Source organism: Cyphomyrmex costatus, unplaced genomic scaffold (assembly GCF_001594065.2).
Source record: "Cyphomyrmex costatus isolate MS0001 unplaced genomic scaffold, Ccosl1.0 scaffold67, whole genome shotgun sequence".
NCBI lineage: Eukaryota > Metazoa > Arthropoda > Insecta > Hymenoptera > Formicidae > Cyphomyrmex > Cyphomyrmex costatus.
The window spans coordinates 558,568-572,941 of record NW_017280233.1 but is presented as its reverse complement, the minus strand read 5'-3'; the positions used below and the strand labels follow the sequence as shown (position 1 = coordinate 572,941).

The 14,374-nt window shown below is 35.5% G+C and overlaps 1 protein-coding gene across 4 annotated transcripts in view; it reads right to left on the bottom strand.

Moving 5' to 3' along the window:
* Positions 1 to 14,374, bottom strand: part of LOC108780089 (titin) — a 65,771-nt gene that overhangs the window by 9,125 nt on the left and 42,272 nt on the right. For all 4 annotated transcript variants that reach the window (XM_018547679.1, XM_018547680.1, XM_018547682.1 and 1 more), the window contains 3 exons: positions 7,988 to 9,209; positions 7,700 to 7,860; positions 1,315 to 1,605 (listed from right to left, as the gene is read on the bottom strand). In XM_018547679.1, coding sequence (XP_018403181.1) covers positions 1,315 to 1,605; positions 7,700 to 7,860; positions 7,988 to 9,209 — 1,674 coding nt within the window. The remainder of the gene's footprint in view (positions 1 to 1,314; positions 1,606 to 7,699; positions 7,861 to 7,987; positions 9,210 to 14,374) is intronic.

Below are 14,374 nucleotides of genomic sequence, written 5' to 3'. Positions count from 1 at the left end.
AATTCTTGGTCTAACTAAAGAAGTATGATTACTATTATTAGAGTGCTTCGTTTTTTTAATAAGACACAAGAAGATATCTTTTTTTTTTAAATTCTGCTGAAGATGGCTAAAATATATAGCCGAAACGTCCGGAATATGTAACAACGTTTTAATTACACCTATTGGAAATAGGAACATCGATGGATATTATTAAACTTAGTAAATAAATAAAAATTTTATATTTTTTTATTTATATTAACGTTGCGCACCACTTACCGCGCTGTCTCCTTATTGCCGATTTTAAATTTGTATTATATTGATTAAAATTTTTGAAAGAAGCCCATCGGCATTTAAAAGTACGCAGATGTACAAATTTTTTAAGCCCTTGAACGTTTAAATCCATCAAGCCGAATTTTGTCTGGAGGTCTGTCTGAGTTGACGTGGAATGTCCCATATATGTATATAATGTGGGTAATTATACCCCCACCTCTAATTTCGATAAAATTAGGCTCATTCGACGCGTTTTTGCATAAAACGAAAGAATTTGGCAGAGATAGAAGTCGTTCTGCCCCGCGAACCGAGATATATTATGCGTTAAGCTATATCCACACAAACTTGCATAACCGCATAAACATATGCATAATGAAAATTATCCAATCACATTTTAGGAGTAATTAGGCTAGAAACACACACTTTTGCATAACGCATAAAGCATGTGCATAAGGAATTTCATTGGCCCATTTTCTTATGCATGAGTCAATGGACCAATCAAATTCTTTATGTATATGGTTTATGCGTTATATAAAAGTCTGTGCTCCCCGCTTAAGAAACGTAATGAGACGCATACGCATAAAATCGAAATGCATGTAGAAGACATGGCGATTGTAGGACTGTGACAGATTTCCTAACCTGAATAGTCGCGACTTCAATGCTTAATATCTCGGTTCGCGGGGCAGAGCGACACTTATATTTCTGCCATATTCTTCCGTTTTATGCAAACACGCGTCGAATGAGTCTAATTTTATCGAAATCGGAGGTTACTTACAAGACTTATTTTTCTCTAGGGATATGATAACATTTTACGCTCACAAAGATGGTGACCGCTTACTGTGAGCAGCTAATGAGCGCTCGCATCTAATACACAATCCTAGGGTGCTCATTGAGCGCTCAGTGAGCGGTTGTAGTACTGAATGCACCCATATTTCTTGAACGAAGCGTTTGCGAGAATTCTTCAAGAGGAAATTTTTTTTTGTTTTGAGAGGTCCTAAATACGTATTTCAAATTTGGCCATTTAATCCGGGAACACCCTGTATATGTAAATATGTAAATACTTACGCACAACAATTACGTTGATTTCTATAGTATCCTCTCCATGTGGATTAGTTAATTTTAGATTATAATCACCACGATCTTTCTCTTGTATGTCTCTGATTATTAAAATGGCTGAACATTCATCAATGGACGGAATAATTCGTTTAGATTTTTTAAGAATACGATCATTGACGGTCCATTCATCAATTGGAATTGGCTTAGCTGTGAATTTCACAACAATATCAATGTCATCGCCTTTCATTGTTTTGTATTTTTTAAGCGTATCAAGATGAATTTTAGGCGATGTTTCGATAACTGCAATAGACACATAAATATATATATATTAATGAAATAATATCCAAATTACACAGGCCGACGTTTTAAGACTTTTTTTCTGCTGTTTGAATGAAAGATACCATTTCCGATGTATTTTTGTGCGCTGAATACGAATCCGTAATGAAATTGCTCTCATGTCAGGTTTTTGAGAAAAATGAGATTAAAGGATCCAATATGGCGGAAAAAATTATCGCAAAATATTGGATCCGTATTGGATCCATATTGGATCCGCCATTTTGAATTTCGAAAATTTGACTTCAGATTCGGATTTAGTGACTTTAAAAACCTTGCTACTAAATTCAACACACAGTTCTTAAAACTTTTTCTTTAAAACATTTTTGGCATAAAATGTTTTTCCTTGCATGACTATGGAGAAATTATCTTAGTGAAAAAGAAACGTACGGCGTTGAAAAAAAATGTATTTAAAAAATAAAAGTTGGCACTTTAAGATGGCAAAAGTAGAAAAAAACATTACTTTACTAGCAAAAAAATCACAAATATGTCAAAAAACGTCAATTTTGACACTTTTAATCTTGTACTTTTTTAAAAAATCTAACGTGATAGAGCAATCCCACGTAGCACACCAGCGCTTGTAAAGACCGAAGATTGCACCTCCCAAAACTGCTGTTAATTATGCACTTTTATTGCATGTGGATAACTCGGCTAATTTCAAGTCATATTGTAGACACTATACGACATGAAAAGTGCAATAAATGTGCTATAAAACTGTATTTATTTTGCGCTAATTATAATGCGCTTTTAAAGCGCTAAAAAGCTGCTAACGAATGCACCTGCATACGCGCTTTTTAAGCGCTACTGTGCTACGTGTGATTTTATTACTGGATTTGTGTTCAGCACGCAAAAATACATCGAAAATGATATCTTTTATTCATACAACAGAAACCACATCGGCCAGTGTTATTATAAAGATGTAATAACAAGAATAAAATCAATAAATTAGAACGAAGGTTAATAGCAAATTTGATTGGATGCTCTCAATGCACACTATTGCACATTAAAGCTATCATTTATAAATTGATATAAAGATATGTATTTACTGTTTATCTATAAACATAGAAATATGCAATACATTTTATTGTACCGTTAGATAAAACATGGATTTTTTAAATTTGGAATATTTATTACATTTTACCTTTAAGGTGCATTTTCATGCTGACGCTCGACGCTTGATTCGAGCACAGTATAAGGATATATAGTAGGGACAAGGCCCCGTTTTCGGTTCAGCCGCGCAGATTTGCTTGCGCATCGTAAAACGGCCATGTTTTTGGTAGCACTAATCCCGATCAAAGTAGAGAATCCATCGTATCTACGTTATAATCAAGAAGACTAGAACCAGGAGAGTAAACTAGCGTGGTGGGGGTAGGTCAAAAAACGTCCGCGGTTATTCATTCAATGCGCAGTGGCATTGCACATTGAATGAAAGTTTGCGCATGCGCGCGTCGGTTATAACCAAGAAGTCTTGTTCTTAACCTTTGCGTTATCAAGAAGTCTTCTTGGCGTTATATAGCCCAAAAAGGTTAGGGCTAGAGACGCTTTATTTTCCCCTCATCCGAGGGACACACTTAAAAAAGCAAAAAATCTTCTTAAACCATCTTAAACAGAATGTAAGTTGTAAAAAGAAATTATACTGTATATTAAATAACTTGTTTATAGGTAAATTCTGTATTGTATACAAATTCTGGAGTATGATTACAGTAATTTTTTTTTATTTACAGAATATTATTAATATTTCCGTCGTCATTGGAATAACATATATTGAAATATGTATGATTTTTAGTCTTCTTGAATCCAAAATTCAATTAAACAAAAATAAGGTTTGTTTGACATGCGCAGTCACGAATTGAAAACGACTATCAGAGCGACAGAGAGGACTAATGAAGCGCAAGAGTGGGGGAAATTATCCGCTGTCACTTTTTGGCCTACCCCCACTACCGATATTTGACCGAGTTTACTCTCCTGGTTCTAGTCTTCTTGGTTATAATAATGGAAAAACATAACCAAACTCAGTTAAGTGTTTATCGTGTCACACCATGGACCTAAGAGTAGACCTATGGACCTATCTAAAGTAGACCCATGGACCTATTTAATCATTTTATTATAATTTACTAAAATTAAAAAATTTTTATAGACAGTGGTTTCTAATACTATTGATACGGTACTTGGTAACCAGCAACATGGCGGAGCCTGAAAGTCCGGCTGAAAAAGATCAAAGGTGCCGACGCTGCTTATCTCTACTGTATCTGGAGACACGGTAGTGGCCTGGTTTACATCGTGCACTTGATATGCGTATCAGGTACTATATTCGTATCAAATTCGTACTATAAACATTTAGTACGCTCGATGTAAACGCTGTCGGATTATTTTCGTACGAGCGTATCAAGCAGGAGGATCGTACTAAACTGATACGCGCATCAAATGATACAAATGGCGATGTAAACGCATGAAACACATTTAATACGCGTACCAATTCTTTCACGATGGAAACCAGGCCAGTGTCTCGGCGCTAAGCCAGGTTTCCTTAGGGTGCAAACCCATGCAGCGGAATAGCGTAACGCGGAACGAGAGCAGAACCAATAACGAGCATTCCGTGTTTCTAGAAAATCTCGTGATTGGTTCTACTCTCGTTCCGCGTTACGCTATTCCGCTGCATGGGTTTGCACCCTTATACTGTGATTCGAGCGCACAGACTTCTATATATATTACTAGACTGCTAACTCCCTTAATACCATCATAGAGAATGGACTGCGCGATCCGTGTGTCAAAATGGTCAACAAAAATGAGAGAGAGAGAACGTGGAAGACGGCCATCTCCCTCTCATTCTCTCTTCCATTATACCATGGAATGGAAAAAGATAGAGATGGCCGTCTTCCACGGACCCTCTCTCTCATTTTCGTCGATACATTTTGATACTACATAGATACGGGATCGCGCAGTCCATTCTCTATGTCTTTGCTTAATACAAGCTTGTATAAAGTGGACCCTAAAATTTATAATGATCCTGCGCATGCGTCACGAACTACACCGAAGGAATGTAAAGCCGTAATCACACTACGGGTTGCGCGCTCTGTTGCGATTGAGATTACGGTTGAATGTTGGAAACTAATCAATCAGAGCAGAGCAGTTCCTGCTCTGATTGGTTAGTTTCCAACATACAACCGTAATCTCAATCGCAACAGAGCGCGCAACCCGTAGTGCGATTACGGCTTAACATGGCTATGTCCTGATTGCGATATTGCGAGTAGCCGTATTATAACCGTAGGTATGGTAAATGTTAAGAAGACCCCCTTCACCTTAACTTTTGATAAAAATATACTCAATTGATGTGGTTTTGCATGAAACGAAAGAATCTGGCAAAAAAAAGTGTCACTCTGCTTCGCGAACCAAGATATTAAGCGTTAAAGTTGATAACCATGTAGGTTAGTACATCTGTCACAGCTACGAAATTCATTACTTTAAAAATAAATTCGCTTTAATATTTAATATCTCGGTTCGCGAGGCAGAGCAAACTTTTTTCTGCCAGATTCCTTTGTTTCATGCAAGAACTCATCGATTGTATATTTTTATTAAAAGTTGTGATGAAGGGGCTTTTCTTAACATTTACCTATTATTACAGTATATGTACAACCACAATTTAAAAACCATTTTCAATTACGATGCTAGCAAAGTGTGCCTTTCCAACATTACAATACATTTCCAACGTTACAATACATAAAGTATTGATAAGCTGAGTTTTATTCAGTAAGAATTATTAGTTAACTTAAAGTATATTTATCAAAGTAAAATAATAAAAGGCAAATAAAAGAGCCGATAACATAACAAAACTAAAACTTTAATTTAAATATAATGTAGCTACTATACAACAAATGTTTCTATTCCGATCGGGTCATTTTCAATGTTACAATATTTACCTAGGTTAATTGTCAAAATACGTATGAGCGTGCTAATGTATGTATGCGCATGTGTCACACGAGTCACGCGGTGCGGTTCTTGACGCATGCGTATAATGCACAATCGAAATTGGGGTCCACTTTTTCAAACAAGTTAGCAGTCTAGTAGTATATATGTATAGAAGTCTGTGTTCGAGCGTCAAAACTATAGTCACGTGATCGGCTACATATGTGAAAGGGGAAGTAGCATCAAATGTGCGAGCGTCAAGCGTCACAACGTCTGCAATATTTTCTCGATGTTGTGACAACGAAGTCAACTGACTACTGATAGCATAAACGAGGTTATTAAAATTTTATTGTGATTGTTTTATTTACTTGATTTTCAATTCATACTTAATCTTTAGTTGTGCGAAATAATTAATATTTTTTTCTATAATAAAAAGCTGCTTTCAATTATGTATTTTTTATTGCAGTGACTGATATTTTCGACGATTTACAAAGATACTTACAAAATCCTGACTACCGACTGAATACTGAATGACTAAAACAAGCGTCAAACGTAAAAGCTCAACTCAGTTGAGCTCTGGCGTTTTTGGCGCTGCTTCTAGCGCGGGAATCCAAGTATCAAACACATGACCAATTTTGACGCCAGAAATGAACGTCGAGCGTCAGCATGAAAATGCACCTTTATATTCAGATTAAATTAGTGTACAATGGCTTCATATACACACCAGTGCCTTCAATCGAATTTGCCATAATACTATTGAAAATACCTCATGCACATCCACATGTATGTACGCAAAATCTATTTTAAATTATTATATACAATATCCCACATAACAAAGTTTTTCCTAAGGATATCCTAATTTGATCAGATTGATCCCATGTTGATCCAAAGCTTTAAGTCATCCATAGGATTAGCTGAGGACATTTGTAATTGTCATTGTACTAATATAAAGCATCTTTAGAATATCCTATTTTGATCGGAAAAAAATATATTGATAAATTGCATTTTTTAACTTTCGATACATATATAACATACAACATGTATTTTATATATTATAAGAGGTATACCTTTGCAATTTAATTGTTAATTTTTAAATATATATCTATTTATAGATATCCCACATGGCAATACCGCCAAGGAATGTCCTCAAGACGTTCAAAGAATGTCCGTTGAACTTCCTAAGAACGTTTTCAGGATGTCTCTTTATCCTCTGGATGTTTTAAGGATGTTCCTAGGATATTTCGCAATAATGAATTGTTATACCGCTCAGGGCATAAAATATTATAATTTCGGGTCAATACTACTTTCAATACTACTATACATTAAATTTTTTCCTTAGAACAGAAATGTGAAAAATGAAATCATGTTATTTACAAAAAGTAAATAAGGAAATAAATTTGTACCGCTAAATAAAAAAATTTACAATATTTTGTTCATTTAATAAAAAAAATTGTATTTTGTTGCTATTACAAAATAAGTGTTCTTTTTAGTAATTTTAACAAAATAATCTGTTTGCGTAGACAAAATATTTTTATTAAAAGTATATATGGACAATTCGAAACATCTCTGTCAATAAGGTAACAGTGGAGCAGTACGTTAGGTGAACGACTCAGAACTGGACCGTGGATTACGGGTTCGAATCCTATCAGGTTTAAAAGTTTTTTCCTAGGTATTATTTTTTAAGGTAACAGTGGAGCAGTACGTTAGGTGAACGACTCAGAACTGGACCGTGGATTGAGTCACGGGTTCGAATCCTATCAGGTTTAAAAGTTTTTTCCTAGGTATTATTTCAGCAGTTAAGGAGAGAACACAAATGATGGAGAAAGAAGAAATCTAATTAATAAGAACTGCTGTAACTTTTTTGTTTTTCTTAAACATCCTAAAAATATTTTAAGATATCCGCTGGATAAAGACACGACGAAATTTGGTTATTCAGAAACATCCTAATGATATTTAAACGATGATGTCCTATGGATGTAGAATAAGCAGACGTACGAACATCCTCAGCATATCCTAAATACCTCCTAAGTTTATTCAGATACGTACTCAGGATGTTTGAAAATCCCTTGACATACATCCGTAAGATGTACCTAGGATCAATTTTTACTATGTGGGATATGCTTAAAGAAAATATTATACACAATCTTATAAAATTTACCTTCAATTTTTAATTGTGATGATGTTTTTACATTGGCAATTGCAGCAGTATATTCAGCAATATCTTCGGTCGTGCAATTTCTAACAATGAACTTTTTAATATTTCCTTCGTCGATAACATTATATTTTGACGATTGTGCACAATCGATCGTTTCATTTTTCCTACACAAATTTTCCGTAAGTTATATGTATATACTATACATATTAGTTTCAATTTTATTAATAGTAATTGTTAAAGAAATAAAAAAACTTTTTTAAATATATTTTTTTATCTTGATAAAAAACTTACTTTAACCATGTTACTAATACATCAGCACGCGATAATTCAATAAGAAAAGTTGCATCAGTGTTGAGAGGCACTAAAGTAATATTTGGCAATTTTTTAATAAAATCTACTTCGGATTCTTCAACTGTCAGTCTGGCTGATGAAGTTTGATTGCCAACTTGACAAGAGTAGATTCCTGCATCTTCCACTTCAGTGTCGTAGATTTTTAATTTCTGTCTTTTGCCATCGATTGACAATCGCACATGCTCAGAAAATTGCAATTCTTGTCCGTCTTTGAACCAGCGTACCAGAGCATCACCTTTTGTTAATTCTATGTCGAAAGTTCCTTTCTCCCCTGTAGCTATAGTTAAGTCTTGCATTTTGATAATAATTTCTGGTGGTAATTCGACAACTGTAACTTCCGCTGTACATTCTTGATCCAGAAGAGCGCAGGTGTACTCGCCTTCGTCATGAACCGATGCGTTTCTGATGTAAAGTTTCCTTATGGTACCATCTTTCATGAATACTAGTTTTTCTTTGTTTGGCATTAATAATTCGCCATCTTTTCGCCATGTAACATCGGCCGTTTGAGATGTGATTTCAACTTCTAAAATCGCTACATCGCGTTCTTTTACCTCGAAATCCTGCAACTTCTTAATAAATTCTGGCTTGGTAGCTTTAACAATAACGTTGCTAAATGTCATTTGGTTCTTGACAGTACATTTGTATGTTCCTGCATCAGAAAGACTACTTTTCTTAATAAGTAACTTGTGTAGGCGTCCTTCTTGGATTACCTCACGATGATCCATTCCGCTGATTTCCTTGTCATTGTGCCACCATACCGTAGAAACAGTGTGGGATGTCTCACAGTTCAATTCTAGAGTTTTGTATTCGTTGACTGTAATTTCATTTTGCAAGTTTCTTGTGAAAAAAACTTTGGCAACATCTACAGTGACTTTTGCACCGTGCGATACTTTTCCGACTGGATTACTAGCGACACATTTATAATCTCCAGCATCTACTTCAGAGTCTGCATTTTTAATTTCAAGCAGAATGTTCTCACCATCATAATTTTCTATGATATTGATGGATTTATCAAGTAGCTTGTTGTTTCTAAGCCAAATAACTTCGGGAACAGGATTACCAGTAACTTTGGCAATTAACTTAAAAGTACCTTTTTCCGGAACGATTACTTCTTGGAAACGTTTGGTGAATAATGGTGGTTCTGGAGCACCACTTGGTACTTCTGAATTTCATAAATATAACAGAAGTATTACAATAAAGAATTTTATATGCAAAAAAATTATATTTACATTAAACAAGTAGCAGCATAGCAATAATAAATACATATCATACCCTTAACAAACAAGACACGCTTGTCATTTATACTATGTTGAAAGTTAATGTTGACTTGTGATATGGAGTTAACTGAAAGCATATTAGTAAAAAGCATTTGTAAGAGCAACCGACAATAAGCTGACATATCTCTCTCGCCTGAGAAGACATTAAAATAAAATAAAATTTAGTTTTTTTCAATTTATATTTTATTTACGTCTATATATTAGCTACTGCAAATGCCAATTATTGAAGAAGCAAATGAATACAAGGTGAGGCATTTAAAACAGCTCATCCAAATAATTCGCTTGTTGCAGAGCTGTTAATTTTGATTGTGAGGCACAGCACCTTGCTGCGCGCGCCGTCGCGTGACGTATGTACACAAGGAAAGGAATAGGAGCGCCGTATATGTGTGCGTTCGGACTCTTTGATTATATAAGTACAGTATAAGTACATACAGTAGGTCGACTCTGTGACGGCACCTTTGATCTGAAGAGAAATGGTCGGCCATGATGTTGAGTGTGCAGCGCGGACACACAATTTGAATACTAATCTATATATATCGCACACGATATCTGCTTCTTTTCTTCATATTTGATGCAATGCCCGCGAAAATCGCTCGACCGGTTTCCGGGCGCCTGCATCTACGGCGTCGTCACGTCGCAATAACGCGCGTCATGAGAGCTCTAGTCGTCAAAAGGTGCAAAATGACGAACAATCGACGAGCTCATCTGCGGACACGCATCTGTGTGGTGCGATGCACAGTCAAAGTTGGTAAGACTTTCAAAAATATACAATGGAAAGCACCCGAACCGAAACGCGTCCGTAAGGTCGGATGGTTCGTCGGAACTGACTTATCGTCCTTGTAAACCCGTGTCGACCTGTGTTCCACGAGACGAAAACAGACGAGAATCTCTATAAGCCGCCATATTATTGAGTGTGCATTTCCGTCATGCGCGAGTGACAATCATTTCGCGGATTTTAGCCTCAGTCAACCTACTGTATGTACTTATACCACAGTATAACCATACCCAGTAGCGACACTGAGTGTCGGCATCTTTGATGTAGTAGGTTCCAGGTCACGTGGTATACCGCCATATTGTTAAATGTATCGGCGCTGCGATTAAAATGTATGCATGGAAATATAGCACAAGACTTCTCCTCCCTTCTCATCCCTTTTCATGTCTCCTCATTACTTCTTATTTTTTTAATTTTGTAATATACGTGCAATATCGGATGTTAGATTATTTGTGTCTTCATATGTACGTATAAATATAATTAAAAAAATATTTTAATAAATATGCAACATTCGATTTGAGTGATAATAATCTGAAGAAGATACATCAATATCAGGTAGGCATTTTAATGATGATTATATTACTCTTTTCTAGTAAAATAACGATCAATTTATTATTATTAATTTCAAGAAACGAAAGTCACATGAAGAACATGTCATGAAACTGTAAATTGAGGTTACCTGTAATACTTGTACTCTGGACGCATCCATATTGTTAAATGTACAAATTCACGCAAGCGTACTGAAATTTGGTCAAGGTCAAACCGGCTAGTGTCGCTACTGGGTATGGTTATACTGTGCTTATACTGTGATATAAGTATGGATTGCCAGTGGCTGCATATCCTATAGCAAAATCAAGTGAAAAGTGTTGCAAAGTGTAACGATTTTTGATTAATCACAATCCACGCCAAAATTCAAATCAACTATCTTAACCAAATTGTATCTCTAAATTTTTTTTTAGTAAAATCATACTCCAAAAGACGTGTTTTTGCACGAAACGAACAAGTGTAGCAGAAAAAAAAGCGTTCTACCCGCGAAGCGAGATATTAATTGTTAAAGTTAACACGGCTTATCAATTTTCGTGTATCACCTTTTATTAATTATATATTTATAGTTTTAACGTTGTATATAATATATAAATATATGTGTAAATAGAATATATAAATTTTTACATTAATTTCTCATGTATCTAAAAAAGCTTATGGTTTCATTCTTATAGCGTTTTCGAATGGAGCGGGTTTGAACCCGATCCGGGTCGGATCTTTGATGTCACATGCTCTATTTCGATTTCTGATTGGACGAGGTCATGATATTTTTAGATCAAACATAGGGTAACCGATCCGGTCGGGTTCAAACCCACTCCGTTCGAAAACGCTATGACACTGTTCCTTATTTTTGTTCTGCATGCTACTATAATTTGCCACGAAATAATTAATAAGTGAGCATATTCATAATTTTTTCAAGAAACCTTGATTTTTTAATAAAACCTTATCTTCTTTAGTCAAAGCTCGTCTTTGTTCTGTTAGAGAGAAATATTCAGTTCGCTCTTTGCTGTTTGCTATAGTTTTGTGCTTTAGTTCTTGGTTGCTAATGGCGCTACTGTTTGGCAACAAGTACAAAGTTGACTACTGGCAGTCTACACTTATATAGTCAAAGCTCGGACTCTTCGACTAGCGTCGGCACTAGCAGACCAGTGCGCTGTCTGTTTTACTATGCTTGCTGTTATAGCGTTTTTCACTGGGCCGCACTCTGTGTGCACCAAAAATTCGTATAGTGTCAGCAACACTGCACAAGGTTCTCAAAAGTGCAAGTTTCTTGCATTCCTAGCTGAATATGATCTCGGTACGGTTACAGTGCACATTTTGCCACTATGTTTGAATATTCGTTATGGAAGGATTTAGCATTAATTTCAAAGTCAATAATGACATACTGAAACTTATTGTTTGATATAATAAAAATAATAAGAAGAACAAAAATAAAATAAAAACTAATTAAAAGTATAATTTTCTTACAAGAGCTACTAAAAAACGTTTTTTACTATTATTTTTATTTTTTAACAATTTTATCATAGCGTTGACATTTATATTATGTACCAAATTTTTAAAATTATAAGTTATGTTAACATTGAAAATGACTCGAACGAGATATAAATATTTGTTTAAATTTATCTTATTTATTTTTAATAATATAGCATTAAAGACATTGTTTGGTTCTTACAATGTATTGTTTTAATTTTCTCATTGTTTTTCTTCGAAAAAATAAAGTTTGGATAAATGTAAAAAATTGCTCATGTATAATTACATAATAATATTATGCATGAGCCAATTTTTTACATTACTTCAAACTTTATTTTTTTTAATAGAAATATTACAAAAATTATATATATTATTTTTGGTAATAGTTCACTTTAGGGGAGCCACCTCCAATGACCTTGACCTTGACATATGTTGTCAAGGTCATGTCCCTGAGTAACTTCCAACAAGTTTTAGCCGTCGCTCGCCCTTCGTTAAAAAGTTATTGACAATCATAGTTTTAAAATTAACATATGATGTATAATTCATGTATGCTATTAAGTACTGTGGCGTCGAGTGGCTCACCCCTCTGTGCGATTGACTCGCGATTTGTAGACCCGAGTTCAATCCCACGTGCGCCCAAACGCGATGATTTTTCGCGTTTAATGAGCCAAAAAATGGCTCCACCTGGTGATCAAAAGATCTATGATCATCAGCGCCGTTCGGATTCGGCGTTAAAAACTGTAGGTCCTATACATCAGTAGTATACATATCAGTAGATATTTGTCTCTAATATCTAACTGAGGTAGGATTCTGTGGACCAATCACCCACAAATCAGAAAAACTATCTGATTCGAGAAACGAATATAGGCCTCGGACAAAAGAGGTCTATAGACGTCCTATGCTCCACATAAGGAGATAAAAGGTGTCGTTCGTTCTATTAAGTACTATTCTACACCTTTCCTTGTTCAAGAACGTTAAACTTCTCACGCGAAGTAACTTTTACCCTCCCCCCCCTCTGCACAGCGGCACACGACTTCTACGATTGTACTGTTGCTATGATAGTACTGTCGGGGCAGACCTCTGTCGACGGTGTGGGTGCGGGGGGAGGGGCCGAAGGTCACCCCCTTGTGAGAGATTAACACTGATATGACTGCAGTTTCGAATAAATGCTCGTCATGATCGTACCAACGTTTGTGGATCTACAAGGATTCGTTGTAGACAAGAAATTTATCGTCAAGGAGGTAGCGGTGCTGAGAAGAGGAACTGTTATCACACACTACATTTTTTCATGTCCTATACCATGAAAACTGACAAGATCCGACAAATCTTGCGCTTCCTGGTTGAGTGCTTATCACCATGGTTTGCGATGGGAAGACGGGATGGTCCCGTACAGCATGGCGAAACGTCTAATTACAGAGGCTGTAACAGAAGACGATGAAGCTCTCGTATATGTAAAAGGACTTGAAGAACGACAATGGCTAGTTGACATTCTCGATTGCGATAATGCGAGTGAAATAAAACGTAATTTTTCAAATTTTTTAACGAAGGGCGAGCGACGGCTCAAACTTGTTGAAGGTTACTCAGGGTCATGACCTTGACAACATATGTCAAGGTCAAGGTTATTGGAGGTGTTTCCCCTAAAGTAAACAATTACCTTATTTTTTTATGTTTTCTCATTATTATTATTTTTCTTGTACTAATCAATAGTTTTACAAAAAAAAGAATGATATATGTATATATATGGACATATTTCATACATAATTATATGTTTGTACATATAAATACGTATGTTCATATATGAAAAATTTTTACCTGAATACTTTTGTTTCACGTAATATCATAATCTGCAAAAATAATGAAATATAGCTATCTGATAGCTGTTCGATAGCTGTTCAATAGCTGTTTATAGCAGTTTGATAGCCGTTCCGTAGCTGTTAAATAGCTGTTTAGAGTGTACCGATAGCTTTTTGATAGCTGTTTGATAGCTGTTCGATAGCTGTTCGATAGCCGTTCGATAGCTGTTCAATAGCTGTTCATAGCTATTCGGTAGCTGTTCCATAGCTGTTCCATAGCTGTTTAATATATACATAATATGTGCTTCAAATGCTGCAATGGATAAAATGCTGAAGTTTCTTCGTGGAATCGTTGAGCGCGATATCTACTCGTATACTTTTTTAGCTGAGGTTTTGGTAAACAGATAACTCATGAAAATGTGAAATAAGGTGCCCGTATCGTCATTAAGTGCAGATTGAGCACGTTATTGTC